Source organism: Phaseolus vulgaris, chromosome 6 (assembly GCF_051622355.1).
Source record: "Phaseolus vulgaris cultivar YP4 chromosome 6, ASM5162235v1, whole genome shotgun sequence".
NCBI lineage: Eukaryota > Viridiplantae > Streptophyta > Magnoliopsida > Fabales > Fabaceae > Phaseolus > Phaseolus vulgaris.
The window spans coordinates 37,327,774-37,344,744 of record NC_143503.1 but is presented as its reverse complement, the minus strand read 5'-3'; the positions used below and the strand labels follow the sequence as shown (position 1 = coordinate 37,344,744).

The 16,971-nt window shown below is 33.7% G+C and overlaps 3 protein-coding genes across 13 annotated transcripts; 2 read left to right on the top strand and 1 right to left on the bottom strand.

Annotated features, from left to right (window-relative positions):
* Nucleotides 1-1,826: 1,826 nt before the first annotated feature.
* Nucleotides 1,827-6,822, top strand: CDC48C (cell division cycle 48C). Its single transcript, XM_068641260.1, has 10 exons — nt 1,827-2,859; nt 3,098-3,684; nt 3,827-3,979; nt 4,655-4,771; nt 4,870-4,974; nt 5,357-5,422; nt 5,513-5,577; nt 5,667-5,868; nt 6,354-6,458; nt 6,563-6,822. Exons 1-10 carry the CDS (start codon nt 1,974-1,976, stop codon nt 6,608-6,610), a joined length of 2,334 nt encoding a protein of 777 aa, XP_068497361.1. The 5' UTR covers nt 1,827-1,973; the 3' UTR covers nt 6,611-6,822.
* Nucleotides 6,823-8,067: 1,245 nt separating this feature from the next.
* Nucleotides 8,068-16,151, bottom strand: EMB3103 (Pentatricopeptide repeat (PPR) superfamily protein). Of its 11 annotated transcripts, none has more exons than XR_011084619.2 (12): nt 15,883-16,134; nt 15,716-15,800; nt 15,287-15,550; nt 14,467-14,769; nt 13,193-13,297; nt 12,884-12,983; nt 11,929-12,248; nt 11,092-11,268; nt 10,882-11,010; nt 10,320-10,580; nt 9,053-9,600; nt 8,068-8,954 (listed from the first exon to the last, which is right to left on the bottom strand). XR_011084619.2 is itself a non-coding variant. In XM_090303424.1 (11 exons), the coding sequence occupies exons 4-10, from the start codon at nt 14,683-14,685 to the stop codon at nt 10,362-10,364; spliced, it is 1,269 nt and encodes a 422-aa protein (XP_090159550.1). In that variant the 5' UTR covers nt 14,686-14,759; nt 15,287-15,550; nt 15,716-15,800; nt 15,883-16,119; the 3' UTR covers nt 8,068-9,600; nt 10,320-10,361. The 11 variants fall into 11 exon arrangements, 4 of the variants coding, with proteins under 4 accessions (XP_090159550.1, XP_090159549.1, XP_068497358.1 ...); XR_011084620.2 differs by having other exon boundaries at nt 8,068-8,950; XR_016521513.1 differs by having other exon boundaries at nt 15,658-15,800; nt 15,883-16,119.
* KCS7 (3-ketoacyl-CoA synthase 7) lies at nt 8,225-9,598 on the top strand. Its single transcript, XM_068641258.1, has one exon. The coding sequence runs from the start codon at nt 8,225-8,227 to the stop codon at nt 9,596-9,598; it is 1,374 nt and encodes a 457-aa protein (XP_068497359.1).
* Nucleotides 16,152-16,971: the final 820 nt, after the last annotated feature.

The following is a 16,971-nucleotide window of genomic DNA, read 5'->3' as shown; positions in this document are numbered from 1 at the left end:
GTCGTTATATTTATACTGTTTGGTTAACGATAGAAAAGAGAATGTGTTTCGGTACGTTTAATACACTCTTACATTGTCCAATAGTCGAAGTCAATGATAGTTTATATACTTATCTCTCCTTCAATCTTTCGATATGTTTTTTAAAGATAAAATTAAGACGAAATACCGTGTAGCCGTTTACCTAGCCGCTAATCGGAGTTTGGAAACCGGATGTGACTATTTGGATTATGAAAAAAAAAACAAATTACTTCCAAATGTGATCTAAATGGACCATGATGTTTCTTTTCTGGTGATTATGTTGGAACTTGGCATTCAAGAAGAAGAGGCTTTTTATATAGTTTGAGAGTGAAATTGTGACAGAATGAGATTCAGTCTAGTACCACATAGCATACCAGATAGGAGACAACACCATTTATGATACACACATGTTTGTAATGGAAACCTTTTCAACCCACGTGTAGATAATTTGTATGTATACAGTAGATCAAATTTTGTTTATACAAGTAATTATATTACAATTCAAGCCACGTTTATCAAATGAAATATATTCCATCAATTAAAAATAAGATTTTAAATTTCTAGCAAAAATACGGTGTTCTAAGTACGTATCTACATTTTCATTACACAAAAATAATACATTTTAAAAAAAATACCCAATATACAATTACGTAGCCGAAAGAGTATATATATTTGTATGTATGTTTCTATAAAACTATTTTATAATTTTTTCTATCACTGCAATAAAATATAGTTTTAATCTACTTTAACTTTATAATATAGCTAAATTATCATATGTTTAAGACAAGAAGATGAAAACGATATGATGCATGTTGGAATGGTATGGTATGGGTTTGGAGGAAGGTGTTATTTAAGAAACTATCATGTTTTGAGAATTGGGATAGAGAGTGAAGAAAGAAAAGTTGGAAATTGAAGCGGTTGTTCATACACATTTGTTGAATTGTTGTATCCATCTTAGTAAGAATTGTTGTAGCGATGTGAGGAAATAAATGAGATGGTGCGTGCACACGGTCTTGCAAAAATTACCAACAATGTGTGAAACTTTTTTATTTTGTGTCTTTAAAAGTCGTTAATTGAGAAGACAACTTCTTCATTTGTGTCATGTAAAGTCGTGAATGCAAAAGACAACTTATGTGTTGTGAAATTGAGAAACATGATTAAACATTCTAAACAATTAAAAAATTAAAAACAGAGCTTAAACTAATTACATATTTTAGCACAATATTCAAACCATAATAAAACCAAAATATTAGAATACGAAATAATAATGAAAATTTTAATTTGAGGTATCCAAACAAAAAGTTATAGGGCCAACACATCTTCTTATTTTTCTTCTCACAAATATCTTCCACTCAACATGTAATTAAAATTGGTAAGAAAGGATTTTGTAGAAAAATGATTTTTTTAATGATTAAAAAAAACTAAATTTAGTTTTTAATCTTCAACATTATTATTTTTACTAGAAAGATTATGTAATTATTTTTTAATGGAAAGTTACAAGTTACTTGAAATTTTATAGATATATATTGTATCAAATAATACAATTATTTTAAGTTAGTAAAAGCTTATTTAATTAAAAAAACGACAATATATTTGGTATAATTATATATATTAAAGAAATTACTCCATGCTTTTATATTATAAAATGATCTGTGGTGTGCTATTTATTTAATGATAAATTTTAAAAATACTAGTAGGAGAAAATAGTTATAAAACTAAAATAATTTTTACAAAATAAGTTAAATAAGATATGTAAAATGAGTAAAAAATATGGTTTATATATAATTGTAGATTATAGTTTATATTTTATGAAGTTCGAACGTTAAACAAAAGAGCGTCTTAGGAAACGCTACCGTTTTGATTAGGGTTTGCGAGAACTGTAGCTACTGTTTTGGTTAGGGAATAGAGTTGAAGAAGAAGAAGACAACACAGAGAGTGAGAGAGTATTAGGGAAAATGGGAAGAAACGGAGGAGGAAGGTCTCTGCAACAAGCCCTCCGTCGCCGCATTGATACCTGCAAGTCCAAATACTCCACGGCGGAAGAAATCGCCAACCATCTCCGTTCGACTTACCCCGATTATCACCGAACTAAACACCAAACCCTAATTCGATTTGTTCAGGAAGCGGTTCATTCCACCGCGCAGCATAATCAAACTTCCACGCCGAAGTATTCCGATGGTGACGATGACGACAACATGGAGTCCCGAAGCGCGTCTCGAAAGCGTAGGAAGAAAATTGACGAGGGTGAAGAGAGGTTGAAGAAGATGGAAGCGTTACACGCGCGAAGGAGGGTGCAGGATCCTTCCTCGTCGTCCTCTGCTTCTTCGGAGAGTGATGATGAGGAAGCGGTGTCGACTTCGGAGGACGCAATTTACGGGGAGAAGGTGGAGCCTCAGTTTGATTTGATGAAGGAAATGCTAAGGAAGTCGTATACGCCGAAGAAGGTGGTGGCGGCGGCGGCGGTGGAAAAGAACGTTGAATTGGAGATGAGTAATAGAAGTAAAGGCACTGTTCTGAATGAGGTGAATGAGGTGCGGAAGCAATCTCTGCGTTCGGTTTCGAATAGTGAAGTTTCAAATGGTGAGGGGAAGGGGAAGGATGGACCGAGATTTAAGGATTTAGGTGGGATGAAGGAGGTTTTGGAGGAACTGAAGATGGAAGTAATTGTACCTTTGTTTCATCCCCAGTTGCCTAAGCAGTTAGGAGTGAAGCCAATGGCTGGCATTTTGTTGCATGGTCCACCTGGATGTGGGAAGACCAAACTTGCTCATGCTATAGCTAATGAGACTGGTCTTCCTTTCTATCAGATTTCAGCTACTGAGGTAGTCTCTGGAGTCTCAGGTATTAGCAATGTTTGGACTTTAATTTTGACTTTGTGTTCTTGATAGTTCAATAGTTCAGTTGTATTATTCTATTTATAATAATCCAATTTGATAGCGCAAATAACATCACATCAATCAAAGTTTCTCTAAAAATGTTAGAGAAGTGACTATAAAAAATAATTTGAGACCAATCTATGACTAATGCTAAATATAAAAAATTGAACGTAATTTGATATATTGGCGTCTTTTGTGATTAGGTGCATCTGAAGAAAATATTAGAGAACTTTTTGCTAAAGCTTACAGAACTGCACCTTCGATCGTCTTTATTGATGAGATTGATGCAATTGCTTCTAAAAGAGAGAATTTGCAGCGTGAGATGGAGAAACGAATTGTGACGCAATTAATGACTTGCATGGATCAATCAAGTAGGCTTCCAACGGATGATTCAGAGAGTGCTGGCTATGTTCTTGTAATAGGAGCTACAAATAGGCCTGATGCTGTTGACCCTGCCCTGAGAAGGCCTGGTCGGTTTGATCGTGAAATTATCATTGGTCATCCTGATGAATTTGCCAGGGAGGAGATCCTATCTGTGCTTACTTCCAATCTTAGACTTGAGGGTTTATTTGATCTACAGAAAATAGCCAGGGCTACATCAGGTTTTGTTGGTGCTGATTTGGCAGCTCTGGTTGACAAGGCTGGTAATTTGGCAATGAAGAGAATAATTGATGAAAGGAGACGTGAATTATCTGAAGAACTCACGAGCGAGCATGTTGAAGACTGGTGGAGGGAACCTTGGTCGGCTGAAGAAGTGGACAAGCTTGCCATCAAAATGTCCGATTTTGAGGTGCTTTTTATTTCTATGCTTGTCTACTTATTATTATTATGAGCATCTATGGGTCACAAGAGCCTTTTCTATTAGTTTAGGTGAATATCCTATTTTTAAGCACTCCTTCTTGCTAATAATTTTTATCTGGACATTGATGCAGGAAGCATCCAAAAAGGTACAACCTTCATTAAGAAGAGAAGGATTCTCTATCATTCCTAATGTTAAATGGGAAGACGTTGGGGGCCTTGATCTCTTAAGGAAAGAGTTTGAACGATATATTGTAAGGCGAATAAAATATCCTGAAGATTATGAGGTAAACAAACTACTGCACTTCTTTTAAATTGCAGTCTCTGTTTAATTTTATTTCTTTTCTATTTCATATTTCTCTTTTAATATTGCAATTGTTGAGTAGCTATAATGTTAGGATTCAATTGCATGATTTGGAATTGCCACCTCATTGGAAGTATGAGATTCTAATATGGGGGTTCTTAGGCCTTGGGTTCTCTTATTAAATGACTATTTCATACTCATAGATTTTTAATATTTCTTTATGATGGTCACTCCCTTCCCTTTACTGTATTGAACAAAATGTGTGATGCAACTGGTTATCATGGTTTTAATCATGTGAATTTTTAGAATTTTGTTCTAGACAAAAAGGCAGGTGATTGGTAAGAATTATCATTATATATTTTTCCCCTCAAGTTAGGGAGTTACCTTGGGATAGGGATTATGGAATAACAGATAGTGAGTGTTACACCAATCTATATCAGCCTTATCATTAGATGCCCTTCCTTATCTATGTAAGTAAGTATACAGAAAATCTGCGATCAATATTTAGTAATTTGGTTACTGTATATTTAAATTCTCTTAATAAGTTTCATGTTCTTTTGCTAAAACTTGGTTTGATTTTTGTCTTTGACATTTCAAGAAAATTATAGTAAGTTGTATATCACTCATTGATTTCTGTGCATGTATTAATTTATTTTAGGGGCTCGGGGTTGATCTTGAGACTGGATTTTTGCTTTATGGACCTCCTGGTTGTGGTAAAACGCTGATTGCCAAAGCTGTTGCCAGTGAGGCAGGGGCTAGTTTTATCCATATCAAGGTCTGTTTAAATACTCATCCCATTTCTCATTAATGTTGGCTGTCTTGTTTTGAATACGTATTTTTGTAAATGATTAAATTGCTTTGTTGCAATTTTAGGGTCCTGAACTTTTAAATAAATATGTTGGAGAAAGCGAGCTTGCAGTTCGGACATTGTTTAGCCGTGCAAGGACATGTGCACCTTGTATACTTTTCTTTGACGAGGTTTGTTTCTGGTTCTCTTCTTAGCAGTGTTGGTTAACTTGAATATTTTATAATGATATACCAATTTGATTTCGGATGGTGATCTATATAAAATATATCATTGTCTAGAATTTTCTTTCTTCGGAGAAACTAATATGGAGTTTTATTACTGTTTTTTATTCTGTTCCTCTATTTATTGTTAAATAATTCTTTCAGTCGTTCACATTAGTGGCTGTTATTTTTGTGATTGGTGCTTACTAAGCAAACTATTGATGTTCAAGTCTATTTCTATCATTAATTTCCTTGGTCTATATGACGGGTTCGAACAAGTTCTCAGTAAGCAACTTGTTGTATAGAATGATATACCTACGAATGCTAAAATTTATTTTCATGCCATTTTCAGGTTGATGCTTTGACAACTAAACGTGGTAAGGAAGGTGGTTGGGTTATTGAACGACTGTTGAACCAGGTAAAAAATTAGTAGTTTTTTGAAATGAGAAAAGTACAGCCATTTTAACTGATAACATGATGGAAACATGACAGTTGTATGAATTTGCAGTTGCTTATTGAGTTGGATGGTGCAGGACATCGAAGAGGTGTTTTTGTGATTGGTGCTACAAATAGGTACACACCTTGTTCACCATATCTATTCTCGAATTAGTTATTTCACTGCACATCACGCCATATTCATAGTCAGTTTCTCATTTTTGCAGGCCTGAGGTGATGGATCGTGCTCTCTTACGGCCTGGTAGATTTGGTAAACTTCTGTACGTTCCACTACCCAGCCCAGATCAGCGAGTTTTGATATTGAAAGCTCTTGCAAGGAATAAGGCTATTGATGCCACTGTGGATTTGAGTGCGATGGCAACCATGGCAGGTTGTGAAAACCTAAGTGGCGCTGATCTTGCTGCATTGGTTTGTCTCTGCTCTTTTATTGATGTTGTCTCTTTAATCCCCATATCATTCTTGTATATTTTGTATGTATGTATGTATGCTTGTGTGGGACAAACTATGTAGTTAGGATCAATGAGGTTCGGACACGCCTCTTAAATGGTATGTCTTGGACACACTTGTAGGACACGTATTGGGTGAAGTGTCTAATTCAAAAAATATTTATTAGATTTGTGATAATTCTAGTACGATTCTAACACAATTTTAAAAATGAGAAATACATTAATTTTCTAAAAAATCAAACTTATTATATAAGTTTTTATTATGATTAAAAAAATAATAAATAAATCTTTTTATAAATTTTTATTGTTAATTTATATAGTTTATAGTTATATAATATATAAATCCGTGTTCCCGTGTCCTACATTTCAGAGATTATACGTATCTTTGTGTCAGTGTCCGTGTTACAGTGGTTAGAATTATAAATACTGATTTTCTTGACTACACAGATGAATGAAGCGGCAATGGCTGCTGTGGAAGAGAAACATAAAACTATCAACAGTACTCATTTTGAAGTAGCACTAAGTAAAGTCTCGCCGTCAGTGTCTGACAGGGTAAGCCTTATTCCTCTATTTTCGTATACATGAAATCTGATGCCTTGTGCTGAAGAAATTAGTTAATAGAAATTTACATTGATTTATTTTGATTTTTGGAACAGCAAAAGAAGTACTATCAGCACTTGTCGGAGAGCTTTAAAGTAGCATGAACAACGTGACTTGGTTATAATTTATGGTTTATAATTTATTCTGTTTACGAACATGCCATTCATAGAAGATGACAAAAATAGAAACCCCACAAAAGTAAAACCCTTATGGTTTGTTCAGTGAAGGTTTATTTTTTATTTTTTAGGGTTTCAGTCTATACCTTATTGCTTTTCATAATTTTTTGAATATAAATTGAATTAATAGTACTTTGTCATATTCTAATCTTTCTGTCAGTTAAAAAAATAAGGACGTGGTTAACAGCCTTAACTTTTGACGGTCTTACAATTGCAAGAAAAAATAAAATTAGGAAAAAAATTAAAATAAGGATAAATATGTCTTTCGTTTTCGTAATGTTAAATTGATTTTTTTTATCTAATTCAAACTATTATAACGAGTTTTTATAGATTTGTTTTATATAATAAATATTTTAGTTTATACTGAAAATGTTTTTTACGTATAAAAAAATTGATAATGATCATTTTCAAAAAGTTTTCTTTGAAGTAATAAAAATATTTAAAATTTTGATTAAAAACAAAAATTAATTTCACGATACATGTTCCCTATATTTTTCCGAAAAAAATTCTTTGGATTATAATAACTATTGTATCGGCTTGTGGAGTCGAAAAAGACATTTAATCTAAAAGTTAAAAAATATGAATATGTAAATTCGTCAATTTATACATGGTCTATGGACCGATCTCTACACCTCTAAAATAAGGCTGCTTCTTCGGCTTCCATACCACCTCCATAAATAATTTTTTTTATTCTAAAATACTTTTCTTTAAAATTCCAAATTACATAATTCGGAAGTCTTATTTTAATCCAGAATTAGCTTCTGGATTATGTAATCCAAGCATTTTGTGATTAGTTTCCAGATTACATAATATGGAAGTCTTTTCTATACATAAGATTAGTTTCTAGATTATGTAATCCGAAAGTCTTTTTTTAAGATGTGTGATTAGTTTTCGAATTACATAATCCGAAAGTCTTTTTTAAATATGAGATTAACTTTTGGATTATGTAATCCAGACATAATCCATAGGAGTTCCGAATTTTATAAATCTCAAGAACACTTCCGAATCCAAAAACATCTTTCGGATTATGTATCGAGGTGGCAAAGAAAAGGATAAAACAATATTTTTACATCTAGTATGTGGCACAAGAAGGTATGGAGATGTAGGAAGAAAGAGCCCTAGAATAACTATTTTTTACTTTCCCACCTAATGAATGGATAAAAGAATCTAGTCACAAAGTAGGCCATAGCATAAAATAGGATAGGCCGAAACAATTAGGCGCATGGAAAAATTAAATAATTATGTAATTATTTATCTTCTCCTATCCATAATTTGTTATCTTTTTGTATAGTCATGAATTCCTCATTCTCTTGCAATCAAAAGTTCCTCCTTCTCAACCATTTGTCAAGGAACTAAAGTTTCTTACCTGTTGGTTCATCACACAATTTTTGTGATAACTAATGGATGCATTTTTTCAGAGGAAAATGGGGGAACAACAACGCATGAGCAAGAGTGTAACTGCATGTTTGAAAAACTTTCCTACTTGCACTAAAATGAACTAGTTCTTTACATTTGAACTAATAAATCATATCCCAAGTTCAAATGCTTAAGTTTAAGCTTATGACAATGGAAGTTCTTCTATCCATATACCCTTCTTTCTGTGATCTGTCTCTCATCTCTGCCACACAATCTTTAGCAGCCATAGCATTAATTCTTATATTTCTTTACTTCTGCTTTAGACGTCGAACTGTGTATCTTCTTGACTATGTTTGTTATATGCCTCCTGATCATTTGCGCATCCCTTACTCTCATATGATAGAACACTTTGAAATATGCAACTTTGACCAAGAAAAAATAGACTTTGAAATGAAAGTGTTGGAAAGATCTGGTATTGGAGTCGAGGCTTGCATGCCAGAATCAGTTCACGAGCTCCCCCCAAATGATTCCATGAAGCTTGCACAAGAAGAAGTTGAATTGGTTCTTTTCAGAATTGTCAAAGATCTACTTTCCAAGCACAAAGTGAATCCTAAAAGAATTGACATCCTTGTTTCAAATTGTAGCCTATTTTGTCCTACACCATCCATTGCATCAATGATCATAAACAAGTTTGGATTCAGGAGCAACATAAAGAGTGTCAACCTGAGTGGAATGGGTTGCAGTGCTGGATTGTTGTCAATAAACTTGGCCAAAGATCTGTTGAAAGTTCACAACAACTCATTGGCTTTAGTTCTTAGCATGGAGGCTGTAGCTCCAAATGGCTACAGAGGTAATGACAAGTCTATGCTTATTGCCAATGTATTGTTTCGAATGGGAGGAGCAGCCATTCTACTATCTAGCAGAAAACAAGACAAGTCAGTGGCCAAGTACAAGCTTCAGCATCTTGTGAGAACACACAGAGGATCAAATGACCAAGCATACAAGTCTGTTTACCAGGAATCTGATGAAAATGAGATTGTGGGTGTTTCCCTCTCACGATCACTTCTTACTGTAGCTGCATCAGCTTTGAGGACCAATATAACAACCTTAGGCCCTCTTGTCTTGCCATATTCAGAGCAATTGCGCTTTGGATGGTCAGTGATTTGCAAGAAAATATGGGCAAGAGGGAGTAAGGAAATCTATGTACCAAATTTTAAGAAGGCTTTCGAACATTTCTGTATACATGCTGGAGGTAAGTCAGTCATAGATGCCATAGAGGAAAGTCTGAAGCTGCAGAAGAAAGATAGTGAAGCCTCAAGGATGACATTATACAGATTTGGCAATACTTCATCTTCTTCTCTGTGGTATGAGCTCTGCTATTTGGAGGCACAAGGAAGAGTGAAGAAAGGAGACAGGGTGTGGCAAATTGCCTTTGGAAGTGGATTCAAGTGTAATAGTGCAGTTTGGAAGTGTCTTTCTGATACTGATCCAAGTGTAAGGAATGCCTGGTCAGATAGAATCCATTTGTATCCAGTTGAGATACCTGTGTTTGACTGTTGAACCTGTAGGAGGTTTGAGAAACATTAGCAGTTCAACAGTTAAAAAGTCATTGGATATCATTCACCTTTTTCTTACCTCTTTTAATAACTCGCTTATTCCATAAGACCATGCAAAATAAATTACAATATAATTTATAACTTTCCATCCCTTTTATATTTTCATTTCAGTGTTGATTTTTGTCTGTCTGTGCTTTATGATACGTTTTAAAGAATAAAAGACATGAAAATATCAAAATTATAAATGTTTATTGGTTCTTTATATGCTGTATTCATCTCAATATTGCTTTGTCCTATATTTGTCTAAGTGGTGATGATAATTAGGCACTTCATTTTTTCTTATTTTCCTTTTAAGTTTTGCTGACAAAATCATCCTTTCTTTTATTACTTGTTCATCTGATCAACATAAAACAGACTGCAAGTATGAACTGCAACGTGTGATGGAGATACCACCAGCCATCCTTTACTTGTTAATGGAGCAAAAAATAAGGATGTGATTGTTACCAGCCATGGCCATTTTGACGATGTTACTTGCAAAAGAAGCATGTTACTGACAATAACTCAAAAAAAATGAAAGGATCATATAACAATTTGACGGGATATATTTATATCTGCTGTATATACAACTAGTCAATCCGCAGCACTAGAGGGGAAAAATTGCTGTGTAGACTATTTATAACAACTCAATTGAAAAAATTGAAGAGGGGAAAAATTAAGTAATGTACCATCTAGCACTATCTCCTCGATCCTAAAGTTAGGATGATGTTTTAAGTAGTGAGATTTTTGTGTTTTAATTGTACTTGTTGTTTGGACAAAACCTCAGCAATGAGCTGACGACCAAATAAGTGTGAATGCTTGAGGATTAAATTCCTTGTTGATGAATCAACCATGTAACCTTGCCCTGACATCCACTGTAGTAAGTGTAGCAGCAAGTCCTTCTTTTCAGGCTCACCTAAATAGCGTGACACAGCCATCGCAAATAAATCCTGCACGAGAAAAGAACGAACATGATTAATTTTGGAGTGAAAAGTTAAAAAGAAAACACAAACCATAGCTCTAGAATTTCTGAAAATCTGGGCATAGTTGTTAACAAATTAAATCAGTTATTCTACTTCATTCAAACTGTCAAAAATGCCATCAGGTCTAATTTAAGACTATTGCAATGTAATGGTATGATTTTTGGTTAGAGAAATCCTTGCGTGAGTGTGATTATGTCAAGGGAAAAAAAATCATGAATTAAATGTCATTCTAATATCAGTATTCAAATTGAAATACCATGCTTATTACCTGATCAAGCTTGTAGCCACTATCATGGAGAGTCTTCAGAACATCATTTATATAGTTGATGTTACCTGACTTCATGAATGCAATAGCAAATTTTTTGGTGGGAGGACGAGAAATATATTTAGCATTATCCTGGACAGGATAAAATTCATCAGATGAACTGCAATGACAAGAGAAACACTCGGATTTATGTATTCTTTAAACCTAGAATACCTTGACTACTACATATGCATCTTTCAAAAGATGGCCTGCTAGGAGAATGTACAAAATCTTCTCGTGAAGTGACTTGCACATTGTTCTCTTGCCATATCTCAGCATATTGTAAACAGAAAATGCCTCTGAATAAGCATTTACCTGACCAAGGTGGGATATTAAAGTGGAACAAAGCTCCTACAAAGAGAGAGACAACAGATAAACTTTTATTTAGTAACTAAACCAACAACATATGAAAATAAGATTGCAGTAGCTTCATCAAATGAAACATTCTCATTTTTTTAATTGGGTAAGTGCAACTTCACATTTCGACTCTTTTCCCTTTTCCTATCATTACTTTACAGGTATTTCATTTTTTCTTCAGGAACACAGCTGTTCCATCAGGTAAAACTGTAAGGCTAACTAGTAGATTAGAAAAAATTAATAACAATATCTTCGTAAAAGAAAGGAAAAAAACCTCAATCTCGAAAAAATGCACCAAAATATACAATTGTAGAAAGCAGAAATCTACACCAGGTTCTCGGCAACAAAAATGAGAAATCCCTAACCAGGGTCCAAACAATAAATGAAAACCCAGAGCACAAGGCTTCCAACTAGTGAGGTCTAGGGAGGATAGTTGCGTACAGCCTTAACCCGACTAGCAGAGTGGCTGCTTCAAGGATTCAAACCTGTGACCTTTAGGAAATAAGGTAGCAGCCTTGCCCTTACAAAGATCCAAAAAGATGCGTAGTACACATAATAAAATTAAAAGGACAGTTTTCAGTAACATAACGAGGAAGACCAAGTTCAATAATAATACAGGGGACTCCATATTAGTACTTGGATAAAACACCATACCTCTCCAGGTTGATGGCCTTTACTATGCATGTCCTTCATGGTTCGATAAGCTAATAGATACATTTTTTCCCTACAGAAGTATTTTATTAGAATATGGAAGGTATTGTAGCTAGGACTGATTGCCAGTTCATCCATCTTTTTTAGAGTTTCCATAACACTTTCCATTTCACCTACTCTACAGAAAGCACAGAGCATTGAATTCAGTATAACTATGTCATATTTATTAGAGGTGGTTTCAAAATCCTTGGCTAACTGTTTTGCTTCCCGAAAAAGCTTGGAACGACATAATGCTGATATCATGATACTATGAGCATAGCCATCTGCACATGTGGGAAATAAATCAACAAATTATTACCAATTGAAAATATGAGAAGTATGAAAGCTACAATAACTAAAGGTTAATAGCATAAAGAAAAACAGAGCTCAGTTAAGACTTATGAATATGTATTATTAATTCTAAGAACAGAAATTCCTGCAGGACTTCAAAAAATGGAATGATAGGAATAAGTGTAGCAACAAGAAGGATAGTGTTAACACATTTCTATTAGTTTTTTTTATTCGTTTTCATTACATGTGAAGCTGTTAAAGACCAACTATCCCAAAAGCTTATCGTGAGTGATAAGTGCAGGCAATCATGGTAGGTGATTGCATTCGAATGAGACCATGCCAAGGATCAACTTTACTAAAAGCTTAAGATCCAAGAGAGGTTATATGTATATAAAGAATAAATAAATTTAAAAAATAATACTGGACTGCCAAAAAAAGTGAGAAAAAAGAGAATTATACTTTCTAGTTCATTGCATCACCATGAAAAAGTCAAGTCAGGTAATATACGGCAAATGAACTTATACCATTTTGATTCCTTTAAATCCTCGGGACTAGCCAATAGCTTAGAATAACCAAATATTTATATGAATGTTTATCATGTCATATTATTTCATTGAAGAAAACTTACCTGATCTGACATGGTTTTTCATCATTTCATCAAAGATAAGTTTGGCTTCATGTATCTGTCCTGCCTTAGCTAGGCCATCCATTAATATACAGTATGGCATCTGCATATGGATTGAGATAAGTAAATAATGGTAGTTGGAAAAGAAGACGTAGAAAAAAAATGTTAGAAGAATGATATATAATTTATGATGTGAAACAATTTGTTTTTTGTCATCGGTTAAGAATAGATAATATGCTATGTATTAAATGATTTCACAATGTTTCAGTCACAAAACAACTTTTTGCTGTTTATTTCAAAGGTTTTTCTTACCTCATCTTCAGCATAGCCCAACGATTTCAGTTCAGCTAATAATTCTCTAGACTTGTCAAACAAGCCTCCCTTAACATATACCTTCAGTAAGGTAGTCAAAATGACCTGCAAATCATTATTTTAGTCCGTTTTAGTAAAGGCTTGCTCTATATCAAATATTAGAAAGTGACATATAGGAAACATATAAAAGGTTTTGCATTTCAACAAGACAAACAAAGAGATGTTTGGTTAAGACATACAAATGGTTTTATATTGTATATTTCTCTCTAACACAACCCTCATACAGGGTCTCTCTGTGCTTGAAGTGTGGAGAATATACAGGCCAAACTACCTTGCTCCTAAATTCATGTTTTGATTAGAAGAACAGAAGTGGTAAGGATTGAAAACTACATGATTTAGTCATAGAGGCCTAGACACTATGTGATGAGCCTACTATGTCTTTAACTGATAGGCAAAGTCACATAAATGATTTTACACTATAAGCACCGTTGTCCAACCCATATTAGTGATTATAAGCCAAAAAAAAATAGCTTACGAATGCTAGTAGGCCCTCATCACACCATAGATTAAACAAGATTTATGGCATTGAGAAGGATGAACAACTTCAGTTTTGTACTTTGTTGTTCGAACTGGTTTTAATATTCCGCTTCTAGGCTAAACTATATCGACATGTTAGACTGAGGAAGCTGCAGATATTTTCCTCCCCTACTTTTCTCGGAGGCAATTTATTATTTTCTTGATTTCAAATTTAAAAAAAATAAGCAATTCGGTAAAGGTTAAAAGTCAAGGACAATCCACTTCAAATATTTTTTATTGTTTCATGCCCCACTTGTTTTACTCATTGAACTGATATAATGGTTGCCATAGTTGCAATTTTAGTTTCCTTTATCTGCATTAGTTTGTAATTCTCAATATTTTCCAGTTGATTTTAGTTTTCACAAACAATATTGATTTTGTAGTAGTTGATACTTGTATCAATCCACATAAAATCAATCCTTTAATAATATTTTATTATTTTAAATGATAAGCATACTTGCTTCCATTGAAGAAAAAATCCCAATTTGTTCCATCTACAATTCTGCATCATGTATCTGGCATGAGGTTAAGATATCCTAAGTGTCCCAATATCAATTTTAAATCATAGCGAACAATAGTCATGCCTGTGTAATATTATCAAAGGCCATTCATAAACATCCTAAAACATGATTTAATAGCCATAAATAACAATACACAAGTTGTAATCTAAAAATTAGTAAATGACAGGGAAAACAAACCTTGTTTGGTACTAACCCTTCAGATTTCATATCTTGAAATAATATATCAGCTTTTTTGTAGTTGCCACATGTTGAGTAAGCATTGAGCAAAGAGCTATAGTGATAAACATTTCGTGAGTGACCTTCATCCTTCATCTGGTTAAAATATTTTTCTGCTTCTTCCCATTTACCATTGGAAGCACACACTGCCAGAATTGTCCCATAAATTACACCATCCATCTGCAGTTTACTGTGTTGCAATTCCTGAATTAACTCTAATGCCTTAGGATAGCCATTTTCTATTTTAATGCAACCTGCAAGAAGCTAAAGATGAGAACGACCAAAATCAGAAAACAGGAAAATATTAAATCCTAAAGTTAGAACCATGTAAATGCCTAAAACATAAAAAGTCAACACTTTTAGACAGGAAATCAAGTAGAGAATATGAAATAATAGGCACCTTCTATTTCCCTCTTCTCTAAAGTCAAAACTTCAAGCATGCTAAATTAACTAATATCATAAGGAACCTGTTACGAATAGAAAGTCTACTGGAGAAGGCCCAATCTATGTTACTGCTCAAGGGTACAACAAGCCAAGAAGAACGATCATCAAACCAAAGAAATGAGCCGATTTCGTGGGCCTTTAGTACTGTCCTATAGTGAGCGATAATCTTATTGGGACAATGCCTAGCTGTAGGATCCGTTTGAGTGGGAGTTTGATAGGATCAAAGCGTTGTATGATTTTAAAGCTATAACTTCAAGCATGCTGAATTAATTAACAACAGCTCATTTTCAAAGATGTAAGGAAAGCATGTCACAAGATTAAGAATAAAATGCCATACCGTGCTATAGGTAACAGGATCAGGAACTAGACCATCTAGCTGCATCTGCCGAAAGAGTTTCATACCGGAATCAAACTTGCCTTTCTTGATTAAACAACCAAGAACAGAGTTGCACACAAGGATATTTTTCCTGGCCGATTCATCTTGAATGCTATGGTACAGTTGCAACATCTCAGCAGCGTCAAGATTATTCGCCATGAACCTCATGTAATGAGAATAAGACGAAACATCAAGCTTGTTGTTCTCTTGCATCCACTTAAAGAGCTGCAAATGCAATTGCAGTAACAGTAAAAACATCGCGGAACAAAATAACGATGCATTGATAAAAATAAAATAAATTATCTGTAGTTAATCTGTAAATGTTAATTTACATTCATTTCTCCAAAAGCTGTTTGTAGTTTATACGCAACGAGAAGAAGAAGCGAGAACCTGAGAGATGTGGTTGAATTTGTTGGAATTTTTAAAGTGATAAAGAGCGGCATTGAGGTCTTTGACGGTCAACGTTTCTCCTAGCCTGAAAATCACAGATAGAGAGTGAGAAAATGTTGAAGGAAGAAGGAATAGTGAGACGACGGCGAAGCGGTGAAAGAGAAAACCTAGCGAGAGCCGAGGGCAAATCGGAAGAGCGCTGAATTTCAAGTGTGGCTGATTTTCTTGCGGAGGGGAAGGGTTTGGAGCTTCGGAGTTTGACGGAGTTTCTGTGCGGCGGAGTTTGGCTGAGTGGCTCCGCCGTGGACGCGGAGGCGGGAATTGCGAGAGGAGAAGGAATCGCAGAGTGGCGAAAACGCATTCCAAACGACGATGATAGCTCCATTTTTTCTTTCACCAGTGATAATTCATTTTCAGTAAAACTTTTTAAATATGAACAATGAGGAAACTATGATTCAAACAAACAAAAGTAATTTTTAAAGATATTAACCATTGATAAAATATGTGAATAACATGAAATCAAATATGTAATTAAAAAATAACAAATTATACTAAAATTTTTGGATGCTTAATTTCATCATAATAACAACTAATATCTAATCAGAACTATTATCGTATATAATATATATTTTGATTTTCTTATATATGTTGTATGCTATGTACATAACATTCTTTATTGTATAATTAAAATTAATTTATATATTATAAAAAAAGAATTGAGATGAATAGAAGAGAAAGAATATTTTTTTTTCTTTAATTAAAGTTGATGGTTTGAATGTATATGGACACTATACTCATTAATCATTTTTTAAGTAAAATGTAAAACAAATAGTTAACAAATGTTAGAATAAAAAAATACAAAATATAGATTACGTATATGTATAAAGAAAAATAATTAAAAATTATAAAAAAATAGTTTCCTTTTAAAATATTGATAAAACTCAACTTGGAATAAATACTTCAATGCAAAAGTTTCATATTATATAACTTTTCTCCAATAGTCATGTTTCATAGCTTTGGAATAAATAGTTTGACTCAACTTATGAAGAAAGAGACATAACAAAAAGATGTGTAAGAAGTGATAAATTTTTGTAAGATAAAACAAAATTCAAAGGATATTTAACTTTTGAAGATGTATTGGAAGCATTAAGATTACAATGATAATCCTTTAGATACTCAAGTGATCTTTTTATTCCGGTACTCATTCGGACATGCTAATCTGATCAAAATTTTGTTTTGTGTCATGATCCTCAATG

Excerpts from the sequence above, each read along its gene's own strand:
- CDC48C (XM_068641260.1), top strand. The coding sequence starts at position 1,974 with ATGGGAAGAAACGGAGGAGGAAGGTCTCTGCAACAAGCCCTCCGTCGC. Across the intron at positions 4,975-5,356 it reads GTATACTTTTCTTTGACGAG|GTTGATGCTTTGACAACTAA; the intron begins GTTTGTTTCTGG and ends TGCCATTTTCAG. Across the intron at positions 5,423-5,512 it reads TTGAACGACTGTTGAACCAG|TTGCTTATTGAGTTGGATGG; the intron begins GTAAAAAATTAG and ends ATGAATTTGCAG.
- EMB3103 (XM_090303423.1), bottom strand. The coding sequence starts at position 16,100 with ATGGAGCTATCATCGTCGTTTGGAATGCGTTTTCGCCACTCTGCGATT. Across the intron at positions 14,770-15,286 it reads ATCCTGTTACCTATAGCACG|CTTCTTGCAGGTTGCATTAA; the intron begins GTATGGCATTTT and ends TCTCATCTTTAG. Across the intron at positions 12,984-13,192 it reads TGGGCTATGCTGAAGATGAG|ATGCCATACTGTATATTAAT; the intron begins GTAAGAAAAACC and ends ATCCATATGCAG.
- KCS7 (XM_068641258.1), top strand. The coding sequence starts at position 8,225 with ATGCTTAAGTTTAAGCTTATGACAATGGAAGTTCTTCTATCCATATAC.